General features: G+C 36.3%; 1 protein-coding gene and 1 long non-coding RNA gene across 3 annotated transcripts in view; one reads left to right on the top strand and one right to left on the bottom strand.

Moving 5' to 3' along the window:
- The window catches only part of SCN9A (sodium voltage-gated channel alpha subunit 9), a 171,193-nt gene that overhangs the window by 137,220 nt on the left and 13,852 nt on the right, over positions 1 to 20,121 (top strand). Inside the window, exons 19-24 of the mRNA XM_044242258.1 lie at positions 3,152 to 3,306; positions 6,569 to 6,742; positions 10,885 to 11,007; positions 15,536 to 15,817; positions 16,474 to 16,527; positions 17,441 to 17,578. Coding sequence (XP_044098193.1) covers positions 3,152 to 3,306; positions 6,569 to 6,742; positions 10,885 to 11,007; positions 15,536 to 15,817; positions 16,474 to 16,527; positions 17,441 to 17,578 — 926 coding nt within the window. The remainder of the gene's footprint in view (positions 1 to 3,151; positions 3,307 to 6,568; positions 6,743 to 10,884; positions 11,008 to 15,535; positions 15,818 to 16,473; positions 16,528 to 17,440; positions 17,579 to 20,121) is intronic.
- The window catches only part of LOC122902556, a 76,397-nt gene that overhangs the window by 46,748 nt on the left and 9,528 nt on the right, over positions 1 to 20,121 (bottom strand). The window lies entirely within an intron of this gene.

Here is a 20,121-nt window from a genome sequence, read left to right as displayed (position 1 = left end):
TGACTTTTTATTTACTGCACCTTGTACATCTCTCTCACTTCTACTCTGTCTCTTTTTTCTTCAAAATGTTCTCTTATTCCACCTGTCCTGGTGGAGTACTGGTGGATGTTTAACAACCGGTTCTCCAAAAAAAAGACAGTATGCATATGTACATTTATAGTTGACTATAAATTTTACTGATATAAAGGATCTCTGGCATGTGATTGACAATAATAATATAGGCAATATTCCTTACTGCACATTTCATACAGCTCATTGATTCTCACAGAATGCTTTTGTTAAATTTTACCAAAATTTTGCATTTATAGATAATCAGTGATTGCAGTTGATGACAAGTATAGTTTTTACTTAAAGGTTGGTTGGTAATTTCATTCATGTTGATCAGTAAGGTGAAAGTGAGACAAAGAAACTATATGTCAAAATTTCACTCATTCATCAATGATGTTTGCAAATCTCAGATACTAGAATTTGAATAATGAAAGACTATTTCCTCAATTTTTGTGCTATTTCATGACTACAAATATGACACTTAATTACTATTTTAATATTTTATTAACATTTCCTGAATTACTTGTTAAGTTTATTCTAGAAAATCAGCAAGCCCTGGTGTATAGCATTTGATGACTTTTGTGGTGTAAAGATCCTCACCGTGGGTTATTTCAGACTACTAATAGGACTTCTTCAAGTGTGGAGTCGGGAAGAGATGCCAATAGTCCAACAGTAGGACATATTTTCCATGACCCAAATAGAAGACAGAAATGTACTCAAGAGCATAGATAATAGTTAAATGATTGGAAGGGGATATGTTTTTAGGATTTATTGTCTTTTTAAAAGTAAGTTGTAATTTTAAGTTCATATAATTTAACTTTTGATAATTGGTTCATTTAACAAGTGCAGCAGTTTGTTGCAAAAATGCCTGACAATTGAATGACGAGTTATTATTAAGAACATAAATGAGCTGGCTCCAGAATGACATTGCATTCTGTTTCTTAATATTACTGTTTTGGAATGCTCCAGACTTGGCCCTTGTCTATGAGCCTTTTCTTGGTTGGTCCTAAAATATGTTTTTTGTGCGTGTGTGACCTCAAAAACTCTCATTTTCTAGCCCAGTCTTTCCTCCTGAGCATCAGATTCAGACCTCCAAATAGCTGCAGGATATTTGTATTTGGAAACCAGCATCCCAAACTCCTTACCTGCCAAGTAGCTCCTGCACCGATTCATGTCATTCTTCACATTTATCCAGCTGTTCTGGGATCCTCCATTTCTCTTATATCACATCTCCAACAAGTCACTAAATCCTGCTGATTTTACCTGTTAGACATGTCTTCAATCTATTATTGTTCTAGTTCCTAACTAGAGTTGCCATGACCTGTCCCTCTTGTTAAGACTATTGGACCAGAATCACAAATGGCTGTCTGGCTCAGAATCTTCCTATACCTTCACATTCTTTTTTTTTTTTTTTTTTTTTAAATCTTCCAACTTATCCTCCATTCAGCTCCATTGTATCTGCTTGTATCATTCTCTGCTAACAACCTTTCACTTACTCCTCAACGTGTATAGGATATAGACCAAACTCCTTCATGTGGGGGAAAATGCTTTACATAATCTGACCAATTTCCCTAACCTCATTTCTCACCCATGTCTACTGTGTACACTTTGCTTTCATCACAATTCTGAACTGCTCATAATTCCTATGTACAATACATTTTGCTCCTTCTTGGCCTACAGTTCCACTTACACTCTTTTTGGCTAATACTTTGACTCAATTCAGGCTCTGTCTCTTCCACAAAGCCTCTTCCCGTCTCTCCTCAGCAAACGAGCCAGCTGAGGTAGACTTTTTCCATGCTACCAAAATAGCCCCTTTATATTTATGATTTTAGTTGGCTTATCCAGTTACCCACATTTATTTCTATCCCTATCTGCCTAACCAAAACCAAAAATAAATCCCCCGAGGAGAGGAAACCGTATACACAACTAGTATATAAAAGATACTCAATAAATGTTTAATGGAGAAATGAATGAATAAACCGAAAACATTGGAAATAAAATGTTCCTCAGCTTATCATAGCAGCGTGTTCTACGCCTAGAGTTCCAAAAGCAGAGTTGTTTTTAACATAAAGTACTTGAAACAGTTTTCCCTGCATCTTCTAATTAAAATCGATTTCTTCTGAACATAATTTTAGAAACTTATACCAATTTTCTTAATATTATCTAGGACTGAAGCTTTGTGAAGAGCCTTAGAGTGGAAATTTCTGAAAATTGTAGATGAGCTCCACATCAAGGAAAATTAATTTATCAGCAAAGAACATCTTGAAAAGCATTTTGTCCTCAGATTTTAGTTTAATATTCATTCATTCCTTGTTCGTCATGTAACAGCACAGTATTGGGACTGCAATAATGAAAAAAAAATAAGTAGTTTAAACACTTAGGAAGAGAATGATGAGACATCAAGGAAATACAGAATACATTTTAAGTTAGAAATAACTGACAACATGGATGGAACTAGAGCGTATCATGCTTAGCGAAATAAGTCAAGCGGAGAAAGACAACTATCATATGATCTCCCTGATATGAGGGAGTGGTGATGCAACATGGGGGCTTAAGTGGGTAGGGGAAGAATCCATGAAACAAGATGGGATAGGGAGGGAGACAAACCATAAGTGACTCTTAATCTCATGAAACAAACTGTGGGTTGCTGGGGGGAGGGGGGTTGGGAGAAGGGGGGCAGGGTTATGGACATTGGGGAGGGTATGTGCTTTTGGGTAAATTGGAAGGGGAGATGAACCATGAGAGACTATGGACTGTGAAAAACAACCTGAGGGGTTTGAAGTGGCGGGGGGGTGGGAGGTTGGGGTACCAGGTGGTGGGTATTATAGAGGGCACGGCTTGCATGGAGCACTGGGTGTGGTGAAAAAATAATGAATACTGTTTTTCTGAAAATAAATAAATTGGGAAAAAAAAATAAAAAAAAAAAAAAAAAAAAAAGAAATAACTGACAAGTTATTTTTAGTTGAATCTATTCAAGTTGAATCTACTCAAAACTGCTGTGTGTTAGAAATTATTCAGTTGAGGGCCATCACAGGGAAAGATTTGCATAAGCATTCTATTTATTCTGAATATCAATATTTTACATGCCTGTCTTTCTTGTCAGGTTGTGTGCGGAGGTTCCCATGCTGCCAAGTTGACATAGAGTCAGGGAAAGGAAAAATCTGGTGGAACATCAGGAAAACGTGCTACAGAATAGTTGAACACAGTTGGTTTGAAAGCTTTATTGTTCTCATGATCCTGCTCAGCAGTGGAGCCCTGGTAAGTTATAGGACACCCAAAACAATCCCTCGAGTCAATATTTTTAATAAACGAGTTGGAGGATAAAAATATGAAAGTTATTTTACCTCAAAATGAATTTCTATGCTTAGGGCTCGGACAAAATTTTAGTTTAGTTCAGTAAATATTTGGTAAGCATTATTACATGCCAGGCATGTAGTACATGCTTCCCTGAATGCAGAGGTGGATAAGATCCGGGTGCTTTTCTCAAGGAGTTCAGAGACCACTGGGGAGAAAGACACAGGTGATTACAGAGCTGGGATGTGTTTGTAAGTGAAGAATATGCTTGATAAAAACTCTTTAGCAAGAGATGAACAATCGTCCACTTGGAATTTCAGAAGAGTGTTGACGTTTTGCAAGATCTAGAAAGATGACTAGGATTTTCCAGCGAGATGGGGTGGGCTGAAGAACAAGTGAACGGGGACAAGGAAGCATAAAACATCATAGGCATTCAGGAAATTAAAAGTTTCCAAGTTGTAGAAAGTGACGTTAGAGGAAGAGCAACTACGGGGAGGAGAGTGGTAGCCACAGGTACTGTGACAAAGATAGGCAGCGCCAGCTTATGAAGCATCTTACAAAACAAACTAATTTTAGGTGACAATGGAACACATTTCTCACTCTTGTACATATACCATGCACTTTCTGTGAGAGCTGAAAGAGACCTGGGAGAGTTACAAACTCCCTGAGCCTTTTCTTATTTTTCTTTGCTGCGGACATGAACAGAGATGAACCATTATAAGCCCAGTTTCAGCTAGAGATACCACTGGAAATTCCATTATACTAGAAATGGAGTACTCAAGAACTTTGTAAATTGTCTCACAGATAGTCTTGATGGATCTGGGGTTGGATTTTTTTTTTTTAAAGATTTTTATTTATTTATTTGATAGACAGAGAGAGATCACAAGTAGGCAGAGAGGCAGGCAGAGAGAGAGGGGGAAGCAGGCTCCCTGCTGAGCAGAGAGCCTGATATGGGGCTCGATCCCAGGACCCTGAGATCATGACCTGAGCTGAAGGCAGAGGCTTAAACCACTGAGCCACCCAGGCGCCCCTGGGGTTAGATTTTTATAAGAAGTTAACCTTTTGCTATTTCATGGATGCCACTAGAGTATATGAGACCTCCAAGTCAGAGACAAAGGATTTTATTACTCATGACATTGAAACCCATATGAACTTCAACATGTTTGTGTTGGTTCGTCTTGTCCCCAAGTCTCATGGGGGCCTGATATGGGGATAAATTAATGGCACACACACAATGGAGTAGCATCACAGCTGAAGAGCACTAAATTAGGGAGTCTTTTTTTTTTTTTTTTTTAAGAAAGGGAGGGGCGGGGAGGAAGAGAGGTAATCTTAAGCAGGCTCCACGCCCAGCTTGGAGCCCAATGTCGGGCTCCATCTCAACCCTGAGATCATAACCTGAGCCAAAATCAAGAGTTGGCCACCCAAGTGCCCTAGGAAACCCTGTCCTTTTAAAGAAAGCAGTAAGCAGCCTTGCTTTTTTGTCCCAGACAGACACACTGTCTCATCCCCCACAGCTGCCTGTTGCCAAAGCAGCCCTGAGTAAAGAGCAAGTCAGGGCCTTGCCTTCTTGGCGTACTGAACAAGGACATGCAAGGATGCTCACAGACTGCAGGGATGGCCTCTCCTAAAACAGAGATGAGTAAGGAAAATGGGACTCCTCTTGTACAGTGAAATGCAAGTAGGAATCTCAACAACGTCTACATTATCTTGTATTCCTAATCGCTACTAGAACTTTATTCCATGCTGAGTCATACATGTCACTGAGACTTTTAGAAAGGAGAGAAAAAAAATTAAGAAAAGTTCAGGGTAACCCCTTATTCAAAATGTCTAAAAAGGAAGATAACATTTTTTTTGGCAAAAGACACTCTCAAAACTAAAATTCTGGAGGGCCTGTGAGTCTCAGTCGATTCAGTGTGGGACTCTTGATTTTGGCTCCGGTCATGATATCAGGGTCATGAGCTCAAGCCCCATGTTGGGCTCCACACTTGGCCTGGAGTCAGCTTCAGAATCTCTCTCTCCCTCTCGCTCGGGTCCTCCCCCTGCTCAGGCACTTGTGTGCTCTCTGGTGCTCTCTCTTTCTCTCAAATAGATAAATGAATAAAATCTTTAAAGAAAACTGAAATTCAGATGAATCATATGATGAAGAAAAGGGAAAGGTATTTTAAGAAACGGCTATTTTTACTCATAGTTTGCTAACTAAGCTAGATTTTTAAAATACTTGCCTATAAAACAAACAAAAGGTAACAACCAAGTTAGTACATATTTATTATGTTTCAAGATCTTTGTATAGTTTTTTTCACTTAATCTTTAAACAATGTGAAATAATGTGAAATAATGACCATTTTGCTTATTTTGCCAATGAGGAAGTTGAGTGGAGAGTGTAAAAGTTGTTTCATGTCCAAAAGCTATTATGTGCCAGACCCATAACTTAACTGAGCTCTAAAATCAAAACCAACCATATCTTTTCACTGATTTCTGGATCCTCAAAAAGGAGAGGACACACTGTGTACAAACAAATGAGTGGTAGCTGAAATGAGTAACAGTAAAGCCTACACCCCATGTTGGATAGAGATCACATAATGATGTCCTTGCCTCTTGCTCTCATAACCATGGAAGTGGTCCGGGAAGTTAGCCGGGACTGAGTCTTGTTTACAGCCCTGGGACTAGTCAGAACAAGGTGTACCCAGGCATCAAGAGTACTCAGCATCAAGACTTACTACTCATTCATTCAGCAAACTCCCTTACTCCTGCTGTGTTTTTGACACAGCTCTAGGCACTGGGAATGCAGAAGCATATAAGAACTGAAGGAGGTTTCCAAATCCTACTAGTGGGTGTGAAGGAGAGTACAGGGTGAGAAAGGTATATGTGACCGGCTGATGGGAATCATGTCCTACCTTATCAGGATTCCTCCAATTTGGAGAGAGATAAATGGGAGACAGATGAAGTAGAAATTACTGCAATTATCAGAGATCATGGTTCTTTTAGAGGACTATAGATAATTCTATTCTTTGCATCCTTTAACCTGTGGTGACCAGTGGTACATACTAGTAAGAAGTCCAGAAGTAAGTGTTACCTAGTAGCTGATTACCAGAAGAAAGTCAGCTAGCACATTATAGTATTTATCTTCCAGCATAGAATTCTCCATCAGAATTTTATTTCCTGCTTTTGTTATGAATCATAAGCTTTAAGTTGGATGTGAATTGAAATTTGAATATTATTTTCACAGGCTTTTGAAGATATATATATTGAAAAGAAAAAGACCATTAAGATTATCCTGGAGTATGCTGACAAGATATTCACTTACGTCTTCATTCTGGAAATGCTTCTAAAATGGGTAGCTTATGGTTATAAAACGTATTTCACCAATGCCTGGTGTTGGCTGGATTTCTTAATTGTTGATGTAGGTTGGATTTATCTTACAAATAAGTATTCTGAGAACCTTCACTAATGTTGTTTGTTATCATATTTTAATCTTGGTTAGTTTTTTGTACTTTCAGACTATAGCTTTATGGGTATTTTCGAAATATTAATGTAGCCAGTAGAACTATTTCTATAAGGAATATTAAAAGAGAAATTCTGCAGTGAATATGGATTCTTTCTTGTACCGTTCTAACCTTTATAACTTACTTGTGCATAAGTTTTCTGCAACCAGAGAAAATGAGTATATATGTATACACATATAGACATATATATGTATACACATGTATATATATGATTTGAATATATATGTATATATATATATATGATTTGAATATCATTTTACTGGGAAGAAGAACAAAGTGAAAAACTACGTGGTGACAGTGGGACTGGAAATGGGCAGAGGCACAATTTAAAAAGATAAAACATTGATTTTTTTTTACAATATAAAAATTAGAAAATAAAAGAGGATAAGGGATATATCAAGTTGTCTGATATGTTAGCTGAGAGTTATGTAAAATGATTGTGCTAAAGCTTAACAACTCTGGCTTAAGGGGTTGGGGGGGCATGGAATTTCAAAATATTTATCTCTGTCACAAGGAGAGGGAAAACCAAAATGAGCCGGAACTCTTGTTCCCACCTGAAACATCCAACTTACCCTTTATTTCTAGAGTGGCAGGGAAGCAGAAAAATAGGCATTGGCAATTTCAAGTAACAAATTCAGAGAACCATTCAATATTTGGGTGATGGAAAATAAATAAGAATGTTTTAGCTTATGTATTATTTTTAACAGAGCAAAATTTTTTTTAGGAATCTTATTGAAATAAGAAAGAAATCCTAAAACAACTGTGAGATTAAGGCATTTCAAATAGAAATGGTGCAACACCCAGTTTTTCAGTTTATCCTTATTTAGTGTATTCAACTTTATTTTATATCTTAATGGTATAATTTAATAATATATAACATATAATAATTATATTATTATATTTTATATTATTTTAAATTGCTATCTTAAATTAATTCATGACCTCAACTTCCCCATCTAATTTTTCTTAGGATGATTTATTTTTTCCCTTCTTCTACTAATTCTAGATTTTACAAAATCTAGTCTTTGTGGCTAGGGAATTGTATTACAATTCTTAGAGATTTGTCTTCCATCTGATGTGGAATTATTAGAGGGCAACATGCAAATGTTTATAGTGCTAACAAGTGCTCTAACTCTTGTTTAACCAAGAGTTTGCATCATCAAACTTTACAGAAAAGATAAATATGGCATCATTCATAGAATTCAAAATTACAAGTAAGCATGACTATAAATAGCCAAATCTGACTACAAAATTAAACCAAAACTCATCATATCTATTCAGAAGTTTAATTTCTCAACTGCTATCCAAAAACTAATGATGTACTGTATGGTGATATAACACCATAAAGAAAAAAGAAAAAGAAAGCTCAGTGAACTTTTTTTTAACAGCTCAATATATAAAATATTACAAGCAATAACACTTTTGTTTTCTCTATCAGTGATGTACAAAAACAATTTTTTTTAAGTATAGCTATACATTACACCTCTTATGTTCTCTTAGGCCTTCTCTGTGAGATCTGTAATTTTTAAGACCTTATATTAGTGATTCATTATTGATTTTTCTTTCATTTACTTTTATATATATGTTACCTAGTTACTGGCTAGAAAAATAAATGGTAAGATAGATGCTTTTGTAACAATAGATTTAAAGAAAGGCTAACCAAAATAAGAAGAAATGATAGAAGGAATGTAGGTTATTTCTTTTCTTTTCTCTTAACCATTTAATACAATTGGGTCTTTTAAAAGGTGTAAAATATTTAAGATACTAAAAAACCTTTAATAATATTATCACAAACATAGTTATTTTCATCACTCAGTCTGCAAAAGTAAAGTTTATAATACAATTGAATTTATTTTAGGTTAAGAAAGAGATAAGTCCATTTCATAGCAGAAATTATTTTGTCTTGTATTTGAAAATCTGACCTGGTGAACCTTAATATTCAAGAGTATGGAATATACAGAACTCAGATATATAGCTTCAATACGAACTGTTATTTAATATTTTGAGAAAAAGTAAGTAAATGTACATGCAAACACAAATGTATATTATATGTTATATATAATATATATTCCATATGTAATATTTTTATAATGCAACATGGAGAGCAAAGCTGGACACAACATTCTTGCTGGTAGAGATGCAAATTTAGTGATGCAGATTTGGAGGAGGACCTGAGATTTTATTTCCCAAGAATTGAACCAGTTATCTAGCGTTGTTCTGAAAGTACGATCCCTGAACCAACAAATTGGTGGGAACTTATTAGTAATGCATTTCTCAGGACCTACCCAAGATCTACTCAACTAGAATCTCAGGTGTTGGGACTCAGAACACTGTTGTTATATGCCTTCCAGATAATTCTGATGCATACTGAGGTTTCAGAACCACTGATCTGATTTGATATTCACAGGATGGACTTGTTGGATTTCCATAGGCTTCTTGAACTGAAATTTGTTTGCCTGAGCCTTAGTTGTCAGTATTGGCATATACTGTGTATGTACATATGTATGCATAGATAAATAGATGTGTATATATCTTCTCATTTACAGGGTAATCTCTAGTTTTCTCAATAATATGTATCTATTATATTCAATATTGTGACACCTAACAGTGGTTTGGAAATTAGGTCTGCCATTTCTGTAGGGGTTATTCCCATTATAATAGACATTTCAGAACTTTTTTTGTTTTCCTGATTAAAAGGAATATTTGCTATTCTAATTAAAGAGCATATTTTCTTAATTGTACTTAACTGGAAAATAATGGACCTGAATGACTTGGGTGAATTTCAGAATGATATGAGGGAGGATTAGTTCTGTTGGATATGTAGCATAAAGACTTAAAAAGATACAATGTTATATGAAGACATTTGGAAGCAACTGGATGAGAAAGAACAAAACACTTCAACACATCCTTATTCATAATCAGTTTCCTTGTCTCTGATAGCAGGAGCAGTGAACTTGTGAGCAACGAATTTTTCTACTCTGTCGATAGTTAAATATAAGGTGGTAGATTCCCAAGTATTCCTAGTCCTCCCTGGAAAATTTTAATCTTTCAGTCAGTACTTAATTCATAATGAAGAGCTATATACCGGCCATTGTTTTTAGACATTGCTTCCTGCCACACAGTGTAAAAACAAATGAATATTTTGAATGGAACTTACTCAGAGACTGAATGTGTTTACAGATCAAGATGTAAGGTCATTGAGGAGCTCGTTATTCTCTTACCAGAATGTGTATTGATTTTATTTCTGTCCATGTTCTTTCTTCAATGATAGTTTATAAGAACACAAATTTCTGTTGGGTACTGGTTATGGTCATTGTGGCAGGTCTAACATGATGAAGTTCTGTATACCTGAGTTGATTGTAAAGCCAATGAGATCACATACTCTTGTGCTCTCTTCAATACAATTGAGATTTCTCCCACTATTACTAGGTAAATGTTTGTTGCCAGTTCTGATAAACTGCAAGGCGGAACAATCTTGTGGGGAAATAGCTCCATCTCAAAATCATGAGTCTTCAAAATGCTTTTGAATAAGGTTTATACTAGGACTTAGATCTGATTGAGTCAGAGCCACACTCTTATGACTTCAGAATCACACACTTTGTTATGCTCTAGGTTTTATTATAATTGAAATTTTTATAGCTTCTCTAATTAAATGTACAGCATATATGGGTAACATAAGTTGCTCAAATTAAATGAAGAACATATCTGATTAAATATATCCAGCATAAGTTCAGAATTAATAAGCAAGTACATAATCATTGATGACAGAAATTGTGAAAAGCTTGTGTGATTTTTATTCAGATATAAGAAATAACTTACTATTTCTTTTTATTTCTTTTTATTTTCATTAGCCTTCCTTTAAAGCTATTTCCTTACAAAAACATTCATTCATCTTATCTGTTTTTAGGCAATGACTAGACAGCTCAATATATAAAATATTATTCTTGTTGATCTGCTCTTAGTGATCTTTGAAATTGACTTCTCCTCCTTGTGCTTTACTATTACATTGAAATAATTAACGGATTTTTTTTTTTTGTAGGTTTCTTTGGTTACTTTAGTTGCAAGCACTCTTGGCTACTCAGACCTTGGCCCCATCAAATCCCTTAGGACACTTAGAGCTTTAAGACCTCTAAGAGCTTTATCTAGATTTGAAGGAATGAGGGTAAGAAAATGCTAAACTTTCTAATATCCTTATTTTCTAAATGGATTATAAAATATAAAAAAATAAGTATGTAGAAATTATGGACTGTTTATATTTATATGTATATATATCTACCTATAGATGGACTGCTTATATATGTATGTGTGTACATATGCATATACATAGTATTCAGTGCATATAGTTTAACAAAGAGTAAGTCAAATACAGTAAAGCCTCCTTTACATAATATTGTTAGGCAATAATCCAAATAAGTGACTAATCCTTTTTTAAATGAAAATCTGCTCTGTGCTAGGAATGTGAAGGGGACACTCATTCTGATAACAAGGACTTGCCTGTATCCAATGCTCATATTTTATAGGGCACCTGGGTGGCTCTGTCAGTTAAGTGACTGCCTTCGGCTCAAGTCATGATCCCAGGGTCCTAGGATTGAGTCCCCACAGCGAGCTCCCTGCTTTGCAGGGAGTCTGCTTCTTCCTCTGCCTGCTGCTCCCCCTGCTCATACTCTCTGTCTCTGCCAAATAAATAAATAAAATCTTTAAAAAAAATTTTTTTTCAGAGCTACCATAGGTAGGGATCATAACAACAAACAGGAAAGTGAAGTGGCATCAGCCACCACCTTAAATTTCATCCTTAAAATAAATGTTTCACCGAAAGTAGAATTACCCCCAAAATCACACTTGACAAAACTAAAGCTCGGAGAATTTACATAATTTGTACTAGGCTGCATGGTGCCTGAAAAGAGGTCATTTTGTAGAGACAAACAAGGTGAGACAAATAATGACTAGTAGCAACTTAGCTTTAAGAGCTGCATTAAACCAGCAACTTCATAAAATACATGGAGGACAGTAACCTTGTTTTCTCTAATTAGTCCATATCCTCATTCATTGCTGCTGTCCTTGAGTTTCCTTTTTACCAGCTTCACACTTGCTTTCTCATGTTCCTGTTGTTCTCCGGGCTGGGAATCCTTCTCCCAGCCCTATCACAGCCCTGACTCATCCATCATCAGAGCAGAGAGATACCTACTCGGCCAATAAGACTCAGTTTAAATTTGCTTTGTCTCTTCACCATCAGGCTTAAGTAGGCAACCTCCCTCCAAGTTCAGACACACAAAATTCTTGTTATATTGTTTTTTACTTATTTATCTGACTTCCTCTTTACTGGTAGTCCATGAATAACTTACATGTAGATTAGTGTATCTCACTGCTTCTCTAAGTGCCATCCTCAGACCACCCATTAGCATCATCTGAGAACTTACTAGAAATCCAAATACCCAGGTCTCACTCCAGACACACTGACTCATAAACTCTGGGATGGGGCTTGGTAATCTGAAACCTCAGGTAATCTGAAACTATCGGGTATCTTTCAGTCTAGCAGATCTTCAGTGTTATCTCTGCTAAACTGTTACTGTCTACAGTTTAAGGCATCCAGTATACAACGGCTACAAGAGATCATGATTATACCAAAAAAATAAATAAATAAAAATAAAAATCATAGGGGCGCCTGGGTGGCTCAGTGGGTTAAGCCGCTGCCTTCGGCTCAGGTCATGATCTCGGGGTCCTGGGATCGAGTCCCGCATCGGGCTCTCTGCTCAGCAGGGAGCCTGCTTCCTCCTCTCTCTCTCTCTGCCTGCCTCTCTGCCTACTTGTGATCTCTCTCTGTCAAATAAATAAATAAAATCTTTAAAAAAAAATAAATAAATAAAAATCATAAATTAACCCTTTTTGTCATACAAGAATTGAAAAATTACAATTTATGTTATTATGCAGAAAGGTGGTATTGGAATCCATTGGCATTAACTTCATTTTTTGAGTACTGGTAGAATGTTACAATCTGTCTACAACTTATGACCAATTTCTGGACTCAGTATCAGTATACTGCATTTTCATGAATGAGAATATACTTTCCCCTACAAAACTACTTCCCTCAGCAATTAAGCCAGCCCATTATTTTATCCTCTGTGCTCTTTGTTCTTGATCTATAATAGAGCTGACCTGGATGCAGGAAAATGGTTTAATGTATTTGGAGGACCCGCTGTGTCTCTTTAGTATTTATTAAGCATGCCAAAAGATATGTTCCTTCACACTGCAGGATGATTCTGAAGAATAAGTAAAACTTGAGGCATTTTGTAGTTAGTTTCCTTTGAGTCTTGAGGCCCTTAAGCGTATTGACTTTCTCAAATGGCTTCTTATCCGACCAATATGGACCTATCCCCCTCAGAGACCCACCGTAGCTCACATTCTTTCAGCAAACATTTCAGACACCAACTATGTGTCAGTTATAATGGTATAGGAAGAGTACCATGGTGAAGAGACCCAGTCACCCAACACGGAATAGGGACAAAAATCGTGGAGAGACAGACGGGGGAACAGTAGTTATTCTAGGACATTAGCTCTGAAGTAGGAAGCACGCAGCACTACAGAAACATGGAGGCTGGAATGGCTGCCTGGGGAGGTGTAGGTAGACCTCACAAGGAGTTGACGTTGGAGCCATGACTGAAAGAATGGGCCCAAACAAATCCCAGGTGTGTAGACATTCCAGGCAGAGACGCCACCTGGGGGGAGAAGCATGGGATTGAGTGTGCAAGGCATATTTGAGCAATGACTAGAAGATCAGTGTGCCTAGGTGAGAAGCTCATTGGGGAGGGCAGTAGGAAGTAGGATGAAAGCACAGGCTTGAACAAGAGTTGGCCACTTTGAACTTTATTCTCTACTCCTGTTCTTCCTAACCCTTTTAGTGTCGTGTATGCTATCAGAATCTCATAAAAATATGAATCATCTCTTCATTAAAAAATAGACTTGTAATGTTTTTCATATAATTTCATGCTCACGTGGAACCTCAACAGGACCACAGACCCCAGGGTAATAACTATTGCTCTAGGCCAGAAGTCAACAAACTAAAGCCCACAGGCCTGTTGTCTGTTTTCTAAACAAAGTTTTATTACTTCTCAGCCACATCCATTTGTTTATAATTTATATAAGAATAAGAAGTGAGGGATGGCTGGGTGGCTCAGTTGGTTTGAGCCGCTGCCTTTGGCTCAGGTCATAATCCCAGGGTCCTGGGATTGAGTCCCGCATCGGGCTCCTTCCTCAGTAGGGATCCTGCTTCTCTCTCCACCTCTGCCTGCCACTCTGCCTGCTTGTGTGTTCTGTCTGTCTGTCTGTCTCTCTGACAAATAGATAAATAAATAATCTTTTAAAAAAGTGGGGGGAATAAGAATTGAAGGGGCACCTGGGTGGCTCAGTGGGTTAAGCCTCTGCCTTCGGCTCAGGTCATGATCCCAGGGTTCTGGGATCGAGCCCCGCATCGGGCTCTCTGCTTAGTGGGGAGTCTTCTTCCTCCTCTCTCTCTCTCTCTCTGCCTATGATCTCTCTCTATCTGTCAAATAAACAAATAAAATCTTAAAAAAAAAATAAGAATTGAAAAGAATTGGATAATTGCAACAAAAACCATATAACCCTGCAAGACTAAAAAATATTTAAGAAAGTGTTTGCCAACTCCTGCTCTCGACAATGTCAGAAGTATCCAAAGACGCTCAGTGTTTTACCATTTTGAAAAGAGACGGAACACAATGCTCTTAGTTAACAAATTAGACTTCAAAACATTTGGACTTAAATTCAGACTAGAGCTAAAGTATGGAAAAACAGGTAGGTTTTGAAAGGTGAAGGAATTAGGAAGATCTGGAGAGTGATAAATGCTATGATAGTCTGCACGCAGAAGTGGAGCAGCAAGAGGCTCTGGTTGTTAGTAACAATGGAAATGCCAACAAGCAGAAATAAAGGAACTATTAAAGATAAACTACTTCATTTATATTTTAACTGAGGCAAGCATTGTCTATATTTAGACAAGGACTTATATATAAAGGATATTTAGACTTAGAATAATAAATTTGAAAAGGTGGATCTTATTTAGCTGATGAAGAAACAGAGGTCCCAAGGTCTTAATTGAATTCACATATCACACAATTAACAGAACCAACTAAATAGAAAGGGTTCATATAATAAAAAAACTCCTAACTTCAACTCCAGCCTATATATACCAATCATTTCTGTATATGGGAGAATTTTAATGCTGATAATTCCAGGACCGTGAACCTTTAAATGTACATTTAAATGTACATTTTATTTGTTATCATTCATACTTAGAAATTTCTTTTTTTCCCCCTAGAGTATGCAGATTAACGACTTCACCTTACATATATCAGGTTTTTGGTTTGTTATTTTTATTTTTTCATTTATTTAAGCTGTGGTATAATTTTAGTTACTTTGTTTTGCGTTGTGGCTATAGTTTCAATGTGTGTTTATCATGTATTTTAGTAAACTTGTTCACAGGGCTCCTGTCTCATTCTCTCTTGCTTGGCCTACTATTGAGCATAGACATTCAATTAATACATGTTGGTTGGTGATTTGATGTCTTAAACGTGTATGGGTAGCTTTTCTGATTTCTTTAATTCTGCATTGTGTTTCATTAATGTCGATCATTTAAGATCTTTCGTCCTCCTAATCATCCTTTTCTTTCTTTTGACTACTAGGTGGTCGTGAATGCCCTCATAGGTGCAATTCCTTCCATCATGAATGTACTACTAGTGTGTCTTATATTCTGGCTAATATTTAGCATCATGGGAGTAAATTTGTTTGCTGGGAAGTTCTATCAGTGTGTTAATACCACAGATGGGTCACGCTTTCCAACAAACCTCGTTCAAAATCGTTCCGACTGTTACGCGCTGATGAATGTTAGTCAAAATGTACGATGGAAGAACTTGAAGGTGAACTTTGATAATGTTGGACTTGGTTACCTCTCTCTACTTCAAGTTGTAAGTGAGCCCTGTCACAAATGCTTGATATTTTAGTAGACACTAGGTGAGGGATTGAAGTCATTCTTTAAGCAATCTATACCTAGAAATTAAAGATAAGGTACTTTGGGACATTAAAGGAAGACTTGGTCTTTTTTAGAACATGTGCCTATAAAACATGAGTTAAGAAGCAAAGATTCTGTTGCACTTGAGAGTCATTAATTCATAAATTAGTTTCAGTGTCATGTGGCTCCTCACCATTTGCGCCATATGAATGTTCCTCCAAAAATAAATAGTTTTTGGACTGCCAGTTTTATACTACATGGGAATGAGAATAACATCCTCCTATCACAGAGGATCCTTTAGAAATGGACGGAAAAAAAAATGTTTCCTACCTTGTTCATAAGATTCCCCTCTACCTCTGGAAAAATAAAAATTCCTGTGCAAACTTTGCAGGCATTGTAACAACCTGGAAATAATTAACTAGGACTGAGTTATAGAATGTGACTTGGGACTATTTCCTTTCGGTTCTTGACAGAGCATGTTATATTAAATTGATATTTTGAAATATAGAAAAGCCCAGTGATCTGGTGTCACTAAATGTAACAATAAGTGGATTAAACTCATGTATGTGTATTATAGAGTGTGAACCTCACATTCAGATTTTATTGTTATAGGCAACATTTAAGGGATGGATGGATATTATGTATGCAGCTGTTGATAATGTTAATGTAAGTATTGGTCAATATTACACTAAACTTATCATTTTTAAAGTGCCTTAGTTTAGTTGGGCCATTTTCAAATAGTAGTTCCAAGGAGCCCTTGGTATGTACATACAAAATGAAGAACTTGCACCTAATAAAAGACTAGCAGTTAAGCGTGCAGCGTTTGGTGACAGAGCTTGCTCAAAATCTGGCGCTCTTGTGTTGTACAAGCTCTGCAACTGACTTTGAACAAATCGCTTTTCCTCTCTCAGCCTGTTTATGGACTGAAAAAACAAAAAAACTCAATGTCCACTTCATGGCATTGCTCTGAGGTTCCAAAAAAAAAAAAAATGTAAGTAGAGGACCTTATATAGCCTGGGAATATGTCCAATATTCCCAATAGTCCTCAATAAATATGTTTATCAAAATAAAAATTCAATAACAAATGTTATTCAATTTTATTCACAGTTTTATTGTTTTTATATTTAAAATGCTGTGGATGAGTTTATGTGAAATGAGCTCCATGCTAAGAAAGTTAAATCTGTTGAAGACATTTCTATCATCAAATGAAAAAAAATCAGCAAAGTTTCTATAAATATGGTTATCACCTCTTTTATAGCTTTTTTTCTGGAAATAGAAAACATACATTAGGTCACTTAGTTACTTTGTCTTACCAATCTGAGAACAAGTACTATGTATGATTAAGCCCTTTGTAGTCATTTGAAGATTATATTTGTGTACATAGTAAGCAGGTAATAAATATTTACTTAATGTTGAACAAATTTTTAAGAAAGTTCGTGTTGATCCTTAAAACGCCATGGCTTCTGAAAAGCTATGTTCACCTAGGATAGAACTATTTGGATTAACTCATCAAACCATATGAAAAAGAAAATGATTAATGTTATTGTCAACATACTGCTAACTTTTGTTAATTTTATAGGTAGACGAGCAGCCCATATATGAATACAACCTTTACATGTATATTTATTTTGTCATCTTTATCATCTTTGGGTCATTCTTCACTTTGAACTTATTCATTGGCGTCATAATAGATAATTTCAACCAACAGAAAAAAAAGATAAGTATTTTAAGGTTTTTATAATGCAATGAAAATATGAATGATTATTTTCTTAAAAACATAATATGAAATTTAATTTGATATCTGTTAGTAATTAGCTTCATTAGAATTTCATTTAATTTTCCAATAATTGGCCAGAATACAGTACAAATAGGTTCAATCTCATTCATATCTGCATAGAAAGTAATTATCTCCTAAGTTATGACTGTTTTTATGCAATATGACAAGTATTCAGTTTTTTTTTTCAGGGTTCCCTATAAGGACTAATAATGAATAATTAAAAATTAGTGCACTAATTATTGATTTATTCAAAACATATTTCATTCATTCTCTGAGCCACTGTTCCATGGGATATGAAGTGGGCTGGCCCTTGATGAACAACAACACAGGATATGGTTCCTGAGCTCAGGGAGTTTATATTACAGCAGAAGAAATGATACATGTAATGGAAATTAGGATTTGTTAAGTCTTGCAAGTGAGATACTCTCCCGAGATTTCTGTTTCATTACCCTTCACATCAGCTGTATTAATTTTGTAAGGCTCCTGTAACCAACTACCACAAACTGGTGGCTTCCAACAACAGAAATTTATTCTCTCTCAGTTATGGAGGCTACAAGTCCCAAATGAAAGTGTTGGCAGGGCCATGCTCTCTTCAGAGCCTCTAGGGGAGGATCCTTCCTTGGATCTTGCAGCATCCTGTCACTCTAGTGTTACTTGGCTTGCAGGGTGTGTCTTCATCTCTGCCTCCATGGTCACTTGGTGTGCTCCCTCTCTATGTCTCTTTCCTTTTCTTATAAGAACACTGGTCATATTGGATTAAGGGGCCACCCTACTGTAGTATGACCTCACCTTAATTTTATTACATCTACAATGACTGTATTTCCAAATAAGGTAATTCTGAGGTACCAGCAGTTGAGACTTAAAATATTTAATTTGATATCCAACACAATTCAACCTAAAACATCCACCATAAAATGTGTTATTATTATTATAGAGTTTGTCTTGTTAAGTGTGGGCAGCCACAGAGAGGTTAAGTGATTGACTGAAGATCATGCATCTAGTAAGTAAATGATAGTTTTGACGGAGTCAGCAGTTGATTCCATATTCTGCGTATATTTTTTAGGTCCTCTACTATGCTATGTGCCCCCATACTACGATATGAAATCATGATAAGTGTAATAAGAGAAGTTAACAAAGCAGTGACAACAAGATAGATAAGTGTGTGGTCAGAGGAAAAAAATAGATACAAATAGAAAAAACAGCTATAGGAAGTCGTATGACTTATATGACAATTGTAAGCCTTGGAAGACGAATAAGGAGGTCTGTAGCAACTGAGAGGCAGAAGGGTGAATAATCCACAGGAAGGGTAGAGGAATGTGTGAGCACATGCATAGGGCTGACAAAAGAGACAATCCAGGATGAATAGCCCTTCATCAGTTTGAGTGGAGTTTTGAGATTCTGTTTGTTTGTTTTTTAAAACTTTTTCTTTAAATTCCAATTAGTTAAATACAGTGTAATATTAGCATGATCCAACACTTCTATCCAACACCTACTGCTCATCACAAGTACCCTCCTGAATCCCCATGCCCTGTTTGACTAGTCTCCCCATGCTTCTCCCCTCTAGTAACAATGGCGTTTTGAGAAAAGAAGTAGAAAAAGATGAGATCTTGCTTGAGAGCAGATCTGAAAAAGCCGTATTAAATCTTTTTCAGGAGGAGCTGGTGTGTCATTGAGGTATTTTGAGTAAGGGAACACATATAATCAGGACATTGGCATTTGTTAAGAATTGATGATGCGTCTGATTCTGTGTAAAGTACTCCACACACGTAATCCTAGTCAGGTTTTACAACAAATCTAAAAGCCATTGTATCCTCCCCTCCGGCCTCCCACCCAACGATCAGAGATGTTGTGTTACTTGCATGTCATCTGACAGCGAGGAAGTAGCTTTGTCACAGATCCAACTGGAGTTTTATCTTCCAGGAACCCTGAAAACTAGGTTATGATTTAAAAAATGGTGTTTTATGCAACTAATGAATCACTTAACACTACATCAAAAACTAGTGATGTACTATATGCTGGCTAATTGAACATAATAATAAAAAAATAAATTATAAAAAATAAAAGTAAATAGAAAGAAAAAATTAATCCAGTAATGATGTATAGAATAATTGGAGAGAGACCAAAGACTAGGTTAGACTCTGCATTACCCACTACCTCAACCACACTTGTGTCTTCAAATTAGTCATCAGCAATGGAGAATATGGCATATATTCAATGAAGAGATTGTGGGGGTAGAAGCTACAGTACGGTCTGTAATTTGTAAGAGATAAAGCATCTAAGAAGTCTCAGTTTTCCTGTCAAAGTTGACTGATGTACTGTGGCTGTAAAGATATCTTTCAAAGATAAGGGGTAGAATTCAAAGAGTGATTTTAGATATTGACTTAGCATCTCAGAAAAGATGGAGGTACATGCAGTGAAATGTCTGAAATATCACCGTTGTACATGATTGATATTCACAATTGGAAGAAAAATTTAGTGAATGC

This window comes from Neovison vison, chromosome 3, assembly GCF_020171115.1.
Source record: "Neovison vison isolate M4711 chromosome 3, ASM_NN_V1, whole genome shotgun sequence".
Lineage (NCBI taxonomy): Eukaryota > Metazoa > Chordata > Mammalia > Carnivora > Mustelidae > Neogale > Neogale vison.
Note: the sequence above shows the minus strand (reverse complement) of the source record. Positions and strands in the feature narration are given on the sequence as shown.